This window comes from Grus americana, chromosome 2, assembly GCF_028858705.1.
Source record: "Grus americana isolate bGruAme1 chromosome 2, bGruAme1.mat, whole genome shotgun sequence".
NCBI lineage: Eukaryota > Metazoa > Chordata > Aves > Gruiformes > Gruidae > Grus > Grus americana.
This window is the reverse complement of record NC_072853.1, coordinates 22788639-22807340: the sequence shown is the minus strand read 5'-3', so window position 1 is coordinate 22807340 and position 18702 is coordinate 22788639. Positions and strand designations below refer to the sequence as shown.

At 50.1% G+C, this 18702-nt stretch overlaps 1 protein-coding gene and 1 long non-coding RNA gene across 5 annotated transcripts; one reads left to right on the top strand and one right to left on the bottom strand.

Annotated features, from left to right (window-relative positions):
• Positions 1-708: 708 nt before the first annotated feature.
• KLF10 (KLF transcription factor 10) lies at positions 709-6601 on the bottom strand. Of its 2 annotated transcripts, none has more exons than XM_054817882.1 (4): positions 6349-6601; positions 4135-4374; positions 3135-4032; positions 709-2224 (listed from the first exon to the last, which is right to left on the bottom strand). In XM_054817882.1, exons 2-4 carry the CDS (start codon positions 4363-4365, stop codon positions 1965-1967), a joined length of 1389 nt encoding a protein of 462 aa, XP_054673857.1. In that variant the 5' UTR covers positions 4366-4374; positions 6349-6601; the 3' UTR covers positions 709-1964. The 2 variants fall into 2 exon arrangements, with proteins under 2 accessions (XP_054673857.1, XP_054673858.1); XM_054817883.1 differs by having other exon boundaries at positions 6380-6448.
• Positions 6561-17880, top strand: LOC129203424 (uncharacterized). 3 transcript variants are annotated; one of them, XR_008576023.1, is made up of 3 exons: positions 6561-6631; positions 12824-12980; positions 16089-17880. It is a non-coding gene; the product is annotated as an uncharacterized LOC129203424 (long non-coding RNA). The 3 variants fall into 3 exon arrangements; XR_008576024.1 differs by having other exon boundaries at positions 6600-6631; positions 12806-12980; XR_008576022.1 differs by lacking the exon at positions 6561-6631 and adding an exon at positions 9320-11678.
• Positions 17881-18702: the final 822 nt, after the last annotated feature.

Below are 18702 nucleotides of genomic sequence, written 5' to 3'. Positions count from 1 at the left end.
CCCAGCTTCCTAGCCCAATGGCTAGTTGCAGGTATGGAAGGGTTTCAGACCCAGAGCTGTTAAAATATTTTATCTTATGCCCACAAAATGTAAAATACCTTGAAGCAAGGTGGAGTGGGACTCAGGCTGCAGGGGAAGCGTCTCCTGTGTTGGGCTATGATGTCGTATTCCTCCTGGAACAAGAAGAAAGGGCAATGACTCAAATTTTCCCATGCAGTGCCCTGCATCAGACAGGACGAGGTAAGGAGTGCCCCTGCCCCAAAAACCCCACAGGCCAAGGCAGTGAGTCAGCCACGCAGTTGTGAAATCCGGGGATGCCTGCAGGCAGGCAGGGCAGGAGGCAGGGCAGCCCCCACGAACACCGAAATGCCACGGGAACGGCGGCGCTCCGTCACCGAGGAGGAAGGATTGTTCACGATTGTTCACCGATGGCCCACATAAGCACGTTTACCTCTGGGTGCTTGAAGAAAAGGAGGGGGGATGAAGGGGGGAGGAAAAAAACCCACAACAAAACAGAGACTCAGAGTAATAAGTGCAGACTTGAGATTCCACTCCTGTTGGCTTTATGGAGCTTAAAACCATATATAACAACTTAAGAGACAGTGTTGCATTGGTCAGGAGATGTAATGATGGACACTATGTTTGTTTTGAGGTTCTTTTCCTTGCAAAGGGATAAGTTCTGCCATGAATTTAAAAAAAGGGTCTATATTAAAGAAAATTGGTTTTATTGTAAACAAAGTATAAAGTACAACATAAGAAATGTGCAAATCCTTAAAGTAGTCACAAAAAGCGTATCTAATACACTATTTTCAAACTGTTCACTTTCTGATATGTGTCCTCAACATAACATGGTAAAATAGAAATAGTGGAAGTTGATGCATTATTTGTCACAAAAGCTACAGTTTAAATTCTAGGCTGGTGTCTTTACTGCCTCATTTTACTTTTTGAATCACAACTTTCTAATTGAATACAATACATAATATATCCATTTCGGTTTTTAGTATAAACCACCTTTCAAAGAATAACATGATCAAGAAGCCTAAAATTCTTTGTTTTCTTCTTTAATCAACCCGAGTAGTTTACAGTTACATTGTTTCTCTTAAAAGTGCACTGTATCCATTTATGAAAAACACAGTGGTACAGAATTGTGAGAAGGCATAAAGGAAACCGTAAGCAACACAAAAGCAGAAGCATCATAGGATGCCCAGGTACAACCAATTGTAATAATCACAAAGCTTGCCAAAGCAGCTGGGAAAATATTACAAAGCTAACGAGGATTCAGAAATGCTCCTGCCCTCCAGCTGCCCATGCAGTGCCCCTGAATGCCCATCCTGAGCCCCCCAGGACAACAGCACAAAGCCGGGTGCTTTAAACACCCCGTGCAGGAGGGCAGGGCGAAAATCTCCAGGAGTTTGGCACCAAATCACAGTGCATGAAGGTGCCAGAGAATGGATAGGAGGAAAAGATTCCTACCAAGAAAAGGTGGCAGAAGTAGGAAAAGCGATTTAGGTTATCTTATGCAGGTGCGCTCCGGGCGCTCAAGCCTACACCCGTACACTGCTGTCCTCCTAGTCTGTGCTGTCCTGAAGACTCACAACTGAAAGTTAAAATCAGAGTTGGTCTGAAGCATCAGCAGCAAGCCTTCAAGACCACTTAAGCATGACAGATCTACAGTAAATATGAATAATTTGCAAAATTCAAAACTGGCACGATGTGTGCTGCTCTGCTCTAGAACCTTCCCTTTCTCTCTCTCCTTACCAGTGCAAAAGACACCCGCTATTCCAGTCAGCCACCGGTTCTCCCAGCAACATTTTTTGTGACGAGCACAGGCTGCCTCTGCCTCTCTGCTGCACTGCCATCAGCAGCCGGCACGGGAGAACCACGGACCGGGAGCAAAAGCCTTTCTTTAGCTGGCATATCCCAGCGACAACAGTTAATTCCACCATCTTCAGAGTTAAGTCCTTTCACTGCGCGGTTGCAGATGTTGGCGGCACGGCAATATCGTTTAACTTGCTCACTTCCATTTGCCAGTTTGGTAACTTCTTAGCCGATAAGTGGCGACGCGCATGCTTCGTTAAGTGGTCACTCCTCATGAACCGCCGCTCACACATCGGACAGGCAAACTTCTTCTCCCCTGTATGCGTTCTGCGATGGCGAGACAGTTCATCGGATCGTGCAAACCTTCTCTCACAGCCTTTCCAACTACAACTGAATGGCTTTTCTCCTAAAAGAAAAAAAAAGGACAAAGAAAAAAACCCCATGAATACTAACTGAGCAACAAACACTGCTGCCTTGACTGGCAGGATTTGACTTTTTAAAGAAATGTTTCTATTGTGACAGCTGAGCCAAAACCTACATAAATGTTAATTATTTTTATATATATGGAATGTGAAAAAATGTTTTTATATCAGTATTTAAACATGCAGACTCACTATCATGAAGGCTAAGTAGTACAAAGGGCTAGTAATTCTCTGGAACCAAATAGTCTGAGATGCTCTTTATGTCTCAAGATGGCCAATTTTAACTCTCAGCTCCACATGAACTGCAGATGATGATGACGTAGCACGCCCATAACTACCCTCTGAAATGCAACCTGTAATAACGTTTTACATAACAGAACTCTGGTAGCGCGCTGTGAGCCTATGTGAAAACACACGTCACTCTTTTTGCTACTGCAATTAAAAGCTGAGACGTGGAGAAGTTACTCTGAAATAACCAAGGCAGGAATAGTTTGGAGTGGATCCTTATATTCTTTCATAAAAGAATCTCTAAGTTTTACCCATGTCTGACAAAGGCATTCCTGTGGAGAAGCCTAATAAGGCGTCTTTAAGTCTGGAAAAGCCTACTCAACATTGGGCAAGGCCCTGCTTCCACGCTGGTGAGAAGCATTACCAAACACTGTCTGACACGAAGCAAGTCCAGCACAAACAAACTGCTGAGTCAACTTCCCCTCCGGGAGATTTCCTGTCAGAGGTTAGGCAGCATTATAATGTGCGCCGGCAAAAAAAAGTATTTCATTGCTGCCCCACAATTTGTTCCATGAACAAATCCGGTAATCGCTAGAACCTTAACAAGTTGTGTATACAGCCGGACTTCTCTACATTACTTTTTAACATTCAGCAACAGTGACCAACCTGTGTGTGTTCTGACGTGAGCCTTCAAATGGGAGCTCTTGAAGTATGTTTTCCCACATCCTGGGTAGCTGCAAATGTGACTTCTTATTCTTGAAGAATCAACCGGAGGAGTGGTTTTTGCTGCAGAAGGTATGAAGCCGGGAGCAGGGGCAATGGGAGAGAGTCTCGTGCCGTTAGGACTAATAATGGGAGCCTTTGTGCTCTGCACAACTGGCTGGGGCACAACAAACATAACGGCACCCTTGGGAACTTGGGTACCCATGAAGACCATGGGCTGACAGAGAGCCGGCTGCTGGCTTGGCGTGGTGTTGGGCACTACGGCCGTGACAACGTTGTTGTTTGTGGGCAGCGGGACCATCTGGCAAATCACTGGCATGGGGGGTGCTCCACTGCCCTGGGCAGGGCACGGCGGTGCCACCGCAGCCGGCTGCTGTGCTGGTCCAGGGGCAGGCTGATGTCTCCTGACTGAGGGCTTTGTCAAGGGCACTGGACCGCCAGCTGGTTCTGCAGTTTTTCCTTCTGCCACTGGCAGTTCACCGCTCTCATCACTGGCCCTGCTCGGCGCCATGGCTGAACATGCTGACCGTTCTGCTTCAGCATTTTGTTTACTGTTTGTTTCCCTCGAAACACCATCCTGGTATTTCAGCACGCTGGCTGTTCTCACCGGGCAGGTTTTGCGGTTACAAAGCTGGGCATCAGCCGTGTGGCGGATAACACTCGTTGCTTGAGCTTTCAGAGGCCCAGCGGCTGAAAGCCTCTCTGCCTCTCTCCAAGGTGCAGCCAAAGGCTTAGCAGCCTCGGCTGGCGACTTGCTGAGCACCGCAGCGGGCACGGGTGCCCCCGGATGCGTCACCTGCGACATCTCAAAGTCGGAAGGGCTGTAGGGGGGTGTCAGGCACTGCGCAGGGAGAGAGACACAGTAAGGGGGGGCACATTACCGACACATCGCCACACTAATGGTTAAAAACAAGCACACAGGCGTACAAATTAAAAAACTTACAAATGCTGGTATCGCATTGAAGTCCGCTGCTCCAGGAAGCAAAGTCTCGTCGCTCTCTTCTGACATATCAGATGCTGGAGTTATAGGTCTCATTTCTGCATGTTTTTTGAAGTCTGATTTCCAGTTGCAACTCATAGAAATAAGGGCTTCTACAGCCTCATAATCGCTTTTTTCAGGAGTATTGTTCCAGAAATACCTAGTATCTCTCTGTTTCTCAGTCATCATCTCCATTTCTTCCTCCTGTTTCAGTTAGAGGAAAAAAAAAAAAGGAAACTTTAAACCTGATGCTAAGTTTGAACATTTTGCAGTTAGTTATCAGAAGGCAAAACCAAACAAAGCAACCTGTGCAAGATAAATACGTTTGGTCATGTGGGGAGTATGCCTGTATTTTCCTGCCTTCTGTCTTATTTATATAATATTTTTATGAAGTCATTAGTGGAAAAATCTGGCCATCTGGTGAAGATTATATAGTTTCTTGAGACAAAAGAACTTAGAGCAACACTTTAAGTTATTCCATGTTGCAAGTGTTGTGTCTGAAAGCTTAAAAATCTTCACCATAAAACCCCCCAAACTTCCTCCTCCTTCCATTTTTGCTTTAAACACAGCCCTCAGTACTGTGCTTATTTTGACACACAAGAAAGGACTATCTTGGGACCGATTCACATTTTCTTCAAAAGGTATTAGCTACCAAAAACGTTCCAGAAAATACTCAAAAGGTCTCTCACATGCATATATATGCAAGTCACCAACTTGGAGAACTGAAATATATATATCACTATATAGTCATTATCGTAGATCACCTCTCAGAACCAACCCACGCAGAAAGCCTCCTAGGCTGCATGTGCCACGATACTCCTCCCTAACACAGCTTTCGATTTCTGAGGACGGCGCTCGCCGCTGCCGGCGAATTCCCCCACCCCCCCGATGAGATGGCGAGGGTGGAAAAGCCGCCGTTCTGGAAGCGGTGCCTCCGGGAGGCAGCTGAATTCACGGGTAAGGAGCACCTTTGTAGGAGGGCCGGGCCGGCCCCGGGCGGTGCGGCAGGAGACCAGCCCCCGCTGTCACTAACGGCCCCACAGCGGCGGCCTGAGGGGACGGGGCGGGGCGCGCGAGCCCCGCCCCCGGCCGTTGGGCGCGCGCCACCCTCACCTCAGCGCACCCCTCCGGCTCTCCCCGCCGCCCGCCTCCGCGCCGTGCGGCCGCGCGCACCGCCCACGCCTTCCTCCTATTGGCTCCTCGCGCCGCTCCGCGCCGGCGTCCATTGGCCGACGCGGGGCGAGGCGCGGCCCGGGGCGGGGGCATGTGAACAAAGCGTGATCAGCGCCTGCTCGGCGGCGTGGGCATTGCCGCGCGCCGACCTTTTACCCAGTTCCCCGCGTGGCCGCCCCTGCCCTCAGCCAGGCGGCGGGACGGAAGCCCGCCACAGCGATCAGGGCCCCGCCTCCCGGGGCCACGCAGGGCGGGGGGAAGCCCGGCCGGGGGAGCCGCCTCGCCTCACAGTGGGCGGAGCCTGGGCGACGGTCAGCGGCACCACACCCGGCACCTCCCGCCGCGGGGGAAGGGAAGGGCTGGCGGCACGGCTCCGCCAGCGCCCAGCGAGGGCGGAGGAGCTGCGGCTGGCTCTTCCCCGCAGCGCCGGCCCGCTTCCCGGCCCCCGCACCGCCCACCCCCGCCGCTCCTGGATCTCCCCGGCTCCCTCCCTCCATCCCTGGTCGCCGCCTGGCACATGCGGCCGCGGAGCCTGCCGCCCGCCTGCCCACGCCGCTCCCCCGCGCTGGGCGCGCCCAGGCACGCAGGCACACAGGCTGCACGTCGCCGGCCCGGCGGTGCCAACAGGTTCCCGGCAGCTCCCTTCCGTCCCTCCCTCCCGCGGCTTTCCTCGCCCGCCTGCCCCGCAGGGTCCCCCCGCACCCCCCATCTACTCGCGGGGGCTCCCCCGCTCCCCCCACCCCGCAGGCCACCCAGCAGCCCCGGTTCCCCCGCCGCGGCTCGCTCGCTCCCTCCAGCCGCCCCCTCAGCCCCTTCTCCCGCCCGTGCCGCTGCTCGCGGTCCCTCCTCTCGCCCGGACCTCCGGCCGCCTCCCGCGCGTCCCCTCGGGATCCCCCTGTCGCGCCACCCCCGAGGACTCCCTCCCCACCTCGGGACACCCCGTCCCCACACGCCCCCAGAGGTGCCCTGGTCGCCTCCTCCCCCCCCGCGGGGCCGGTCACTCACCGCCGGCCGGTGGCAGGGAGCCGAGGCTGACCGGAGCCCGCGCCGCCGCCGCTCTCCGCCTCCTGCCTTTATTTTCCTCTTTTTGTTCGCCGCTCCCCATTCAGGTGGCGGCTCCCCCGGCCCCGCGCGCGGGGGGGGGGAGGGCGGGGCTCCAGGCCGCACGCCGCCAATCGCCGCCAAAGGTGTGTGAGGCGGCGACCAATGGGCGCCCGGCGCCCGCGCGTGATCGGCGGCTGCCCCGCGGCGTGGCCAGTGTGTCAGCGCGGCGTGTGCGCGGGCAGCGGTAAGTCCCTGCCGCCGGCTGAGTCAGTGCCGCTCCCCCCTTCCTTCCCCCCTCCCTCCCCCCCCCGCCTCCGGGTGGGAGCGGCGGGGGCGGCCCGGCGCTTCCTCGCGCATGAGGTCACGCGGCTGCGGGGGAGCAGCCTCCCCGGCGCGGCCCCCGCCCATCCGCCCGCTCCCCGCCGGGCTGAGGTGAAGCGGGGCCGCGGGCAGGGGGGAGGAGGGCGGCCCGGCCGCTCCGGCCTCCCCTGGCCTTTCTGCGCCCCCCCTCCCCTTCCCTTCCCCTCCCCCTCCGGAGGCAACACCGTGGCTGGGCGCGCCTGGGTACCCGCGGGTGTGTCCTGGCGGCACCCCCGGGCCCACGCCGGGTGGAGGCCCATGCAGCCGCTTCTGTGGTGGGGGGGTTGCTGCCACGCGTTGGAATCACCCCGGGTTTGCAGGCCGCAGCCGCCCGGGGCGTCCCGTGAAGGCCGGGCAGGGCCCCGGCCTATTCCCGAGCGCTGCCGGTATCAGGCATGAACCCTGTCGCGGCCTGGAGCTCCGAGGGAAACCCCAGCCCCGCGGGGCCTGCGGGCATGTCGGCTCCGCGGGCCAGAGGGCGTCGCGGCCCGGCTGTGTCCTGCTGTAAACCGGCTAGCCAGAGCAAGCCGCGCTGCCCGCAGCTCCGTGGGCGCCCTCGCCCAGCTTCCTGACAGCTGCCAACCAGCCAGCTTGGGTAACAGCTGCCAATTAGCTGGGTCACAGCTAATTACGTTACACTGCAGTCTGCGGCGCTCTAGAAGGGCGAGAGCTGTTCGATACATTTCAGCTCGATGCAGAGTTTGAGGCGGATTCTTGTTGTAGCAAAAAAGCAGAAAAGGTGGCTGTGTGTATCAGCACCTGAGAAGCAGGATCCCGAGCTAGGCTACAGCTCTTGAGTGCTGCTTGTGCCAGAGTGCCATTCTGCTCTAGAAATACGGCTGATACTTCGTTATGGCTCAGCTCCATCTCCTATTTATTCAGCTACACGTCAGAGATCTCCCCTCCTCCTACTAGGCAGCCCAGCCTCGTTCAGCCAGAGCATTCTTCTACTCTTTCTTTTTTCTTCTAAAATATGTCTTCCTCTCTTCCCCCTTTTCAATGGTGTCGTGGTCCAGTATTCTCTCATTCGGCTTAATTCTTCTTGCCCTTATCAGCAGATCCCAATTAACAGAAGGGGTCTGACAGCAGGTTATATCCTCCTGTAACTTGCCTGGAAACCTCCCAGAATGTTAAATTATGTCTGAAAGTGAAAAAAACAAACAAACACTACAAGAATAGCAAACAAGCAGTTTCTTCAGCCTGAAGGAAGAATGAGGATATACCAATTGCAAAACATGAATACAGAGTATAATATAATTTAAAACAATTCTTAATTAGTTAAAAAGCTTGCATATTGACAGAGGAGTGGTAATTTTATTCTCAGGAAGACACATTCTTTTGGTATTGCTTTAATTCCAGTGTTTCCACTGATACATTGTACAGCTGGAATGTCTGTTCTTCGGCTTCATGCTGGCACCACATGCATGTCTGGTGGGATGCTCTCCCCTGCTGTGCCCCCCTGCACCAGAGTGCTGGTGGGATCCCTCTCTACTTGCTCCTGCTGCTGGAGCAATGAGAACAGCTTCCATGATTCCCGCATCTGGGAAAATGATGCCGCTTGACAGAGGGAAATCTGTGCCTCCCGTCCTCTGTTTTTCTTACGTAACCTGAGCATCTGCCTTTTGGCCAGATTTTATAAGATCCCTGACGCGCCTGCAGGGAAACTGATTGGCCTGAGTGCCTTATCTAGAGGGAATTCCCGAAAGACAATTCACTTCAGGATGATCCAAATCCTTTTCACTAGTAGTAGCAAACAGTTGTTTACAAATTACTCCAGTGGATCCTACATTTCTGGGTGTCTTAACAGGAGAAAGTGTGTTTACTGTGTGTTTCACACTGAAATCAACAGGAAAAAATGTTGATGAAATGGTTGCTTGACTCCCAAAACATGCTCTCCTTTGCCAAAAGGTGCTACCGTCACACAAGGCACAGCTGGGGAAAGACTTCTAGGCTCATAAGTGCATCTGTCTGCATCCGCTCCGGCTGAAATAAAGGTCGTGAGACTAATACACAATAGTTCTTGGTAAAATTCTGTGTTTTCTGATTCTGTTACGTTTTTTGTGATAGCAATTGTGTTTATTTAAGATGCTTTAAGTATCTTTTGAAGCATATTATTGCTCCTAAAACTAAATCCGTAAAAGTTGCACCAGCATTACAATTTAATCCTATGCAATCACTTAATTCACAAAACTAAGAGCTTCTACTGCACCTCAGCAGAAAAGTAGGCTGATCTTTGTCACCTCTTTCACCCTTAAATGTATGTAATGCATATACACAAAAGTTTTACTGATATAGTGAGAATTTTAGTGTTAAAAATCCAGTTGCCAACATGAACTAAAGGTCTGTAACATGCAATACTGTTACCATATTTAGTTTGTTTGCTAAAGAGGTTGGAGGTATGTGCTGGGCTACTTGTGGAAGTTAAGGTGATTCTGCAGTAATTTTCTAGAGGTAAACTGCTCTTTGGAGAAAACACAATTATTTTCATATAAAATGGAAAGATGAAGACATTAGTATAGCAATGCTTGAGCTGGATCACATGCCTTTTGGATTTGTCATCAGGGTAGCTTTCAGGGGACACTGAGCAAGGCTGTTGTAAATGCTTTGGAGTTTTGGCTGTATCTCTCAGTTTATGAAACATGAAGTAGGATGTGACCCAACACTGATGGGTACTTCTGGACTCCACTGTGGCATAACTATGAGAAAATAACCAAGAGCTGACTCGTGGTATCAGCTCCCGCTTCAGGTGGCCTGTTCTGTTTTGTTCTTTTCCTGCTCTTCTCTCTCCTCCTGTCCTGGCTTTACCTCCCTGTCCATACTCGCTTTGGCTTCCCGGTAAGACCACTTGGCTCTTTGCCTTTGCTGCTGTGGGTCCTGCAGGACCACCCTTGCTGCTTGCAGCATCCCTTCCAGCTCTTATTTCACACGAGCCCTCACAGCTCACCTTTCCCAGTTGCTAATCTCATGCTCTTGGCACACCCCCTGCTTCTTAATACTTAATACTTCTTAATGCACCTTCCTTCCCATGACATCTGTGCTGCTTTCGCTCCGTAAAAGCCTCCCCCCGTGGCCATTCCCAGTGTGCCTGCCTGAGCCTGCTCCGCACCACAAACAGCCAATCCTGCCCTGCCACCTCCTCAGTCATTTCTGGATCCTGCCTATCTGTTCCTCTCCAGCCACTCCATCCCAGGGTGTTCCCAGCTCTGCCTCCCTACCTGCCATCTTACTTCTTTTAACCAACTCATTTCAGCTTCAATTTCCAGAGCAACCCTCTGCAGCTGCTCTTCTCATCAGTCTGCTCTTCTGGTCCCTTGGGAAACCTCCTGCTCATTCTTCCTCCTCCTGCGTTAGTGTCTCCTCTCACCCCCAGGGTTTGTTCCCACCACGTCAGTGCTTGTCTTCTGCTGCCACCGTCCAGGTGCCACAGGACCTTCTGGCCCCACAGATCTCACGTTATACGCTGACCAGCTGCAGTCAAAGTGCACAGAGTGGCTAGGGCTGGACTGGTAGATCAAAATCCTGTTATACTTTCTCTCTTCAGGGTCCTTAGACCAGATCCTTAGCCAGATCTTCAGATGAGGTCTGGATGCTGGTTGTGGTACTTGGGAGGGAGTATGGGCTCTCTAAGAGATGGCCGGGTCGCCTGGGAGTGATAGGGGTGCAGCCGGTGTGAGGGATGTAGTGTCAGAGGGTGGAGAGGGGCTTCGCTGTGCCTGTCACAGGCAGGTTCGGCTGTGTCACCTCAGTGACGTGTCCTGTGGCAGCATTGCCAGCAGCTGGCCTTGGGTCGGGAAAGAGCAGCCCTCGGCAGTGAGGAGACTGAACTGCTCCTTGACTCCCATACCCCACGGGAGCTTCATGTCCCCCCACAGACCTTCAGCCCTTTCTGAGCACACAGCCAGGAGCCCTGCATGTGTGTGGAATTGCCGTGCCCTCCTTCCTCTTCTCCCCCTGCACAGATGCAGCCCACCCTATGCTCTGCCTGTGAACTGCAGGGCAGAACTGTCAAAACCACCTCTCTCAAAAATAATCTCTGCTTCAGAGGCTGGAAAATGTTTCAGCTCATTTTCATATGCAGAGCAATGCGGTGGGTGTCTGAAAGCAGCTGAGGCTGAGGGGGTGGCCAGGGAAAGGCAGCTCTGACATGGCAGGAAAGTGTGGCAGCTGGGGAACACGAGAGGAAGGACGGAAGGAAGGAAGGACAGAAGGAAGGGAGCAAACTGAGAAGGAGAGCTGGAGGCAGCAGACAGAGAGTTCAGGGCAGGAGAGGGTTGTACAGTGTGGAGCTGTTCTCTTTTCCCTGGCATGCCTACTGCTGCTCGTGTTCATTTATTAGTAATTGGAAAAGTGTCTCTGCTGCTACAGACAGCAGTTGCAGAGCTTTCTATATCAGATAACTGGGGAGGTGGAGCATATAATCAGCAACAAGGCAGCTTGTCTCTTTTTTTGTCTTCTCTAAGTTCCTTTCCCTTCTTCTTCATACCCCATTTTCCTTACACATTCCAGCCTTAGGAAAATCCTGCTTTGTCCTGGTTCTGCAATTGCTTATCAGAATACCAGGTGAAAAACAGAACTTACTTGTCATTAAGACTTCAGTTTATGTGGTTTAGTTTGCTCTACCAGTCTGATTGCCAGACAGAGCAAGTCCCATTTGGCTGGCAGCACTGTGTTCCTCCCTGGCCCTACATGATACTAACCCCAGTTTCTGTATACGTGCATTTTACACAGTATTGCTCATGGCCCTTTTTCTCCAGAGCGGTTGTGGCTGTTCCTGAGTCACTGCAGTTCCAGTCCTGCCATGCCTTCTCAGCGCCGTTCAATGGAAGGTTTCAGAGGCTGTTAGCAGCACTGATGTTTGCACTGCTGCCATTGGAGGCAGTCTGGTGAGGGGAAAAAAATACCTCAAAGACCCCTAATGAAGCCTGGGGCAGGTAATAGAACCTTCTTGTTGGCAAATGAGCAGTTTTCAGTAAAACTGATTTTCTCTGGTAATCACTGGAAGCAGCTGAGGGATCACTGTCAGTTCACATGTATTTGTATTTTCCATTCGGTTTCCCAGAGAAGCTGGGGATGTGGTTTTATGCCACCCAGGAGAAAACGGACATGTCTGAGTTTTTCATTGGGAAGATGTTTAGGATTTTGACTGTTAAGCACATGTGGGTTATTTATGTATGCCTATTACACTATCTCTTAAGTTTAAATTTCCCAGAAAACCGCTTATCCAGCCTGCAGGTCATTTTCTTCTGATGTGGAAAGCTAAATTGTCATGGGATTGGAAAGATAAATTAAGGAAGGGAATTGGCAACATGGCTGGTAAATTAGTGGCCAGCTGTGTAACTGCAGTCCTGTCCAGCAGTCTGGAGACTGAGGTTAAGTCAGGCGAAACTCATCTCCTGAATTTCACCCTGCTCTTAAGAAATACAGCTCTGTTATCTGTGGCTTATCTCGGCTTTGGCATGTGGAATTAAGGAGGCGTTTTAAGTTGCTCCTTTATCCTAAACTCTTGGCTTCTACATACTAATAAGCAAGAGCCATTTTCCACTTCTCGTGACAGGACATCAAGGGGTATTTTTAACCTCTGCTGTTAGACGTATACCTGTTTCACAGAGAACTGTGAGCTAGATGGTTATTTTAGTCAAAGCAGAAAGAACCTAGGTGAGTAAATGATTGCTTCATTATCCACTAAGGATTGTGAGAGGTTTTATTTTCAATTCCTTCAGTGCAGGATCAGGTTGTACGCCAACCAGAACTTTCCTCAGGTCCTGTGCTTGTCACAAGAACTGTGTTTCTTCTCATTATATTCAGAGTTTTCCCAGTGTCATGATTTATTTAACTATTTAGTATAAAGTCTAACTGATCAATTTGAATTTCTGCTAACAAAATCAAATACTTAGAAGCTGAACTGTCACCCAGTAAGATGAGAAGGAGACAGCCTCTAAGCATTGCAGAATGAGCTTGTGTAGCTAACAAAGCCACCTGTGTGTGCTATGATCAGATAAATGTTTTTCCTTCTGTAAGCTTTAGAAACATGTTTGTGTGCTTTTTCATGCCAAAACAGAATTTACTTGTTACACAGTGACTTAATGGCAGCTGCATTTCAAGAGTTCCTCTGATGGGCTAAATCCTGGAGGTAGGAGGGAGATGAGACGGTGATATGGCCGGGGTATCTCATGTGACGTATCAATACTGTATGGAAGTCAGCAGGGACAGCTTCGCCTTTCCTCCTAACACAGGTAACAGCACTTCTACACCTCCAGTTATAGGTATTTTGATAGAAGTCATGTGAGCAAAGGTCCTTCTTTTCTTTAAACCTATGTATCTTTAATAATTTTTGACCTATTCACTAGTTTCAGCCCCATGTGACAGATGAGATGATAGAGAAGTTAATAGCTCGTGCAATGTGAATTTGTTGATGCTAATACTTGAACCCACCCCCACTGCATACCTGTTAGTTTATATTCAAGCAAGCAAATAATAGTCTCTTGATAGAAAAATGCAGGTAGCATGTACAATACAGACTAAACTGTATGCCATTTGGCTCCCTGCACCCAATACACTCCTCTTGAATGTGTCAGCAGGCCTTGAGCTCTCCCATATCCTGCTGCTGTCTCTTGCCAAATGCCTGGATCACAAACCACGCCCTTGGCATCATGTACAAAACACACCACTGGCATGCTGTTAAGCAATCTGCTTGCTATTAGTAATTAATTTCAATTTTTTTCCCATAAGATGTCACAGGAACTAAGGGCAGAGGGCACACTTGAGGGACCCATGGAGATCAAGGCCTTGTGTTTTATTTAAAGAGACGTCAGCTCTTCATTAAAGAGTCACAGCTTTGCTGGTCAGATAGTCTCTTGGCAGCAATGTGAAGATTGAGCAATGCTACTTTAAATTTTTAAAACAAGAGCCTTTGTGAAAGCCAGTTTTGGTGCTGCTCAGTGCAAGTATCTCTGCTGTGATCTCAGATCTGCACAAGGGGCTGTAGAGGAGATCCCTCTTTACTCTCCAAACGCACGACGTGGAGAGACGGTGTTGGCTTTGTCAGAGACCAAAAGAGAGAACCCCCGTCAGTGGGGTTGCCATCAGGTCTAGAAAAACTTGCCCAAAGATTTTCATCAGGTGTGCCAAACCCCTGGACTTTGCAGATCCCTATGGAGTGGTTTAGCTGGAAATCATGCAGGTTATGCAACGTGCAACCCATCCCAACCACGTGCGCGGCAGCAGGGTGCTGGCATCTCGCCACTCCCTGAGTTCTCCTCTGTGCAGCTTGCTTTGTTCAGTTCTGGGGACATGCACCTCATTTCTGCAGCTCCCTATGGGGATAAGTGCCTCAGCCCCGCAGCTCCCCATGGGAGGTACGCACTTTGGTCTTGTGGCTCACTGTTGGAGAGAGTCACCTCTGTCCTGCAACTCATCCATGGAGATACACTGCACCTTGGTCCCTCAGGCATTCACTCTGCAGGAGCCACAGTAACAAGGAGAGGGACTGTGAGGTGACATGCAGAGTGGCACCCTGACCTCATGGAAGCTCTTCTAGAAGAAGAACACACTGGCTTGTCCACAGTAGACAGGGAGTGCTTTACCAACAGGATCTGCAGTGCAGACTGAGCCCATGTAGCTGGTTTTGGTACCCACGACTCTGCAGTGACTGCCAGCCACCAAAGGGTGCTGGTGATTCTCCGGTCCGTTGAGACGGGGACCCAGTGAGTGATGTACCAAAGTTAAAGGGCTGACAGGCAGCCCTATAACGACATCATCAATCTGAACCCACCTGTGACCACTGTCTCCTTGGTCCAAAGTCTCCATGAGGGGAAGAAGGGATGGTGGACGAGGTCAATGCCTGGAAGGGTGTAGATGCGTAGGCTCATGTCTGTTGCAAAACAGCCACAGAAGGCTGTGCAGTGTGGCCTGTGCTAGTGAGTGCCCTGGCATGGGAGGCCAAGGAGGCCTGGGGAGGTGGGAAGTGTGCTGGCATGCTCTCACTCATCTTTTCCATGTGTGCAAATCATCTGCTTCAGAGGACCTTTGTTGTGAGGAGCAGCTGGGAAGCAAGCCAGTTTGTACTGTTTGACCCTGGGCCCAAGGTTGTTCTCGGGTTCAAATAGCAAAGTGAATATAAATGTACCCAGCGTCACTATGGGTGGAGTTCATCTAAGATTAGGTGCTAATAACACAAGCATCTCTTTTTATAGTCAGTGGACTGCTAGCAAATATAAACCTCAGGGTTTAGGCATTTTTTGGTTTTCCCTGATGTGGGATGATTTGCACTCTGAGCTCTGATGACTCCATCTCCCGTGCCGATAACGGGAGCCTGGGCAGCTACCACCAGTTGGTGAATCTACAAAGCAGGTGGAGTGAGATGAGGTGCATCCCCCCCTTGAGTGCCTACAAGGCCAACGAGAACCATCAGCTGGGCAGAGGAGAGTTTTGTGGAAGGATGAAACTGCTGGTTTGCTGGCATGTAGGTGTTGACGTGCACGGCTGCAACTTGGACATAGCACAGACTGCCCTTTGCTGCCAAGAGATGTGGGTAAAAACTGTGGGGAGAAAGGAGATACTGTGATGGGGGGACAAACTTAGGAGAAGTTGAGGAAGCCTGAGGATCCTGCAGGGGCACCAAGGAAGTGGAGAAGAAGGGATGCTGTAGTTATTGAGATGGGGCACGTAGAGGACAGTTTCAGACCCTGTAGGGAACCAGGGAACAGCTTGGTTGTCTCTATCCTGTGTCAGAAGCTTCCATTTTGCCCTGCTCCACCTTGATGTGGTACATAGCGTGGCAGCTGACTGTCACTGTCTCTCAGAGGTTTGCTCTGCTGAGGGGCAGTGGCTCTATTCTGCTGGGTTTTTAGAAACATGTCCACCATGAATCTCTTCTTAGGCCCCTGGGTCTGTCTCTTTGGGTGTAGGTATAAGCTTGGGGTCAAAAGCTTTGTGATCCTTGCAGTTTTCGGAGCTGATTCAGAAGCATAGCTTGTATTTAAAAATAATTTTAAAAACTCAGGAGAAAGCTTGCATATAACTAGCTCTGTTCTCTCAGGAGGGAATTGACATTCATTTGTCACTACTTCCAGAAATGTTTGGTTTTATGAAATTTTTTTTTTTCTTTCACTTTTCATTTTTCTAGTATTTTCCTGTTGCTGAGTTAACTTGAGGTGGGTTTTGCAGGTAAGCTCCATTTCTATGCCAAGAGGATTGACTGAAGCTTGACTGACCCATTCATTTTCAGCATGAACTTCCATGAAGCCTTTTTATGGGGGCTGTTGATAAGTAACTGTCTGGTTTGCAGGAGTGTCAGGACAAAATGATTCTTGCAAAATACTATTTCATCTCCCTTTGTTTAGGTACTGAAAATGCAGATACTGGGCAGAAGGAAAGAGGGTGTGATCCTGCAGTTGTTGATCCCAGGGCAGTGAACTGTTTTGAGCAAGGACTGAAAGGCGGAATGTGAAAGAGAGATCTCCACCAGAACAAAGCTTGCATCCAGTTTTCAAGAAGCGCTCCTGAAGACCATCTTCATTTGTTTTGTGGTACCAGTTGTAAAAGAAACATTGATGTCGTAACATCTGTGTGTGTGCATGTGTTTGTTTTGCAGCTGGAACAGTTTTAACTATGAGAAAACAGCTCCATCCTGCTCTATGCTGTCAGGATCATGCGCTTACCAGGAACTGTCTTCAGAGCCCTTCCAAAAAGGGACATTTCCAGCATCGATGTGTGAGGGGAACAGAAAGCAGCGAATGAGGTTCAGGGGGTTCTTGTCACCCACCTTATCAAAACCTTTTCCACACGTTTTCCGCGCAGTTGTTCTGCTTGTGTATTCAGGCTTCCACTGCATGTACCTGGATGCACAAGCGGTGGATGCCGTACTCATGGGTCCTGCTCACAATCAGCGAGCACTGGCTGGGATGAGTGCTGAAATGTGAGGACAGGAGGAAGTCCTTTGGCTTCCTTGGTCCTCAGGAAGCTTTGATGTTAACCTCACATCCAGGTCAACCTCATGAGACCATGCACGGGTATAAGCTGTAATGTATAGCTCTCTGGAGCAGGTAACATCCATAATTCTCCAGAAAGCTTTGCCTGCTCCTCAGTCAGACTGCTTCTAGAGGAGAACTCCTGGGAACTCCTAAAGCTGATGTGACACCCCCTTCTCCCCCACCCAGTATTTTCTGCCCTGTGCAGGCTGCATTGTCACACATCGTCAGTCTCATGTCATAGTTTGGATCTGTTTCCTTGCATGCAGTGAATTAAAGGCTCAGGTTTCATGTAAGAGCAACCAGAGGCGTTGTGAATGCTTGCAGTCATAGTGAAATCAGTGATACACCATCCTGGTCGGCATGCGTATGGTCGGCAAAGCTGAGACACTAACATACATATATGTAAAATAAGACTGTGTCTGGAAAGCATCTGTTAAATAAAGAAACAGCATAGCAATCTATGCTGAGGGAAGCTTTTATGGATCTGAATTAGGATGCCACAGATGACACAGCAAAGCCACGTTTTTTAGGAGCAGACCTATGTGTGGCCCTACACACACAGACCCCTCTCCCCTCTTTGGGATGACTATTAATAGCACAGGGGCTGGCCATCCCAAACTCCAATGGTGTGCAGGTCTGTTTGGTTACTGCAGAGCTGTGTGGCAACTCTGGGTGAATGCCCTTAAATGAGCCTGCTGGCACTGGTGTTGGGAGAGCTCGAGGCTTTAGAAACTTTTGGGTCAAATTTACTCTTGTTAAATAAACAATGAGTATTGATTAGATCATATGACAGACCAACCAAGCACTCTTTCAAATACCGCAGCTCATTTGAGTTCATTTTTATGTATTTATATACTCAGAAGCCCTTGAAATAATTGCTTTGGTGAAAGAAATAGTAAATGTTTTACTCATGTAACTCTATATACTTTTATATGCACAGCCGCGTACACACGGATAGGAGGATTTTCGAGGCTGCTAAAAGGATTTGGATGCTCACTTTGTTTGGTTTAGTTGGAGACTTGAATCCCTTAGGCAGATTTGAAAATCTCAGTCATAATTCTTTGCTTATTTTAGTACATCAGGGCAAGACCTTTTCCCTGTTAAAATAATTTCTAAGTACTCCTTTCTTGCTGACATAAAATAAAAATGTGTTTAAGCGGAATATTTAGAAGCATTTGTTTCTCTAGACATCAATTTATCTTACTCATTTGCTGTTTTGTTTACTGAGGAAGTTCTTTAGTCACAGTTTGTCTATACTTCATACTGAGTAGGGTAGCAAGGGGCTTGTCAGAACTAAACATTCAGCTTTATAAAGGCCTTTTATTGTCATTATTTATACAGTTTAAGTGTCCTGGAAAGGTTTTCTCATCTTAAATCTCTCAGCAGCACAATTACGTATCTGGCCTCAAATATATGTCAGGAAAACACCATATGGCCCTGCCAAACGCGCTATCCGCACACACACACAGATCCCCAAAGGTATTGGTTTGCAGCGTGGGGAGAAAAGTGAGGAGTGATACATGTAAACAGAGTTTAGTAGGTGAAAGGCTGCAGGGGCCGCATGTGCTCTATTGACATGGGTCCCGAGCGGGAAGCGCTCATGTTGCACGGGCGGGTTTGTTGGGGCAGGAAGAGGAAAGCACAGCCTGTCTCGGAGTCGCTTCCCAAGGTGGCTTGTGACGCTAATCCCCATGTCTGGCGAGGTGCTGCGTGAAGCTCGGAGGAGCTGCAGCCTCGGGGCATACCGTCGGGGTGCCCTCCCAGCTGCTCTGCTGCAAGGAAAGTGCCAGTCCCCAGCTCAGTGGACGCCAGTGCAAGCAAGGGGCTTCTCTTCACGTCTTCTCCCCACTTGTCTCCATGTGGAAGAGGCTGTGGTCAGGTGGACGCCAGCCTCCTTGCCCTGTTAGCCAGGCTACACAGCATGGTCTCGGGCTGCATGGGGTCAGCGTTGCCTTTCTGAGCTGCCTGGGTGATGGCGGAGGTG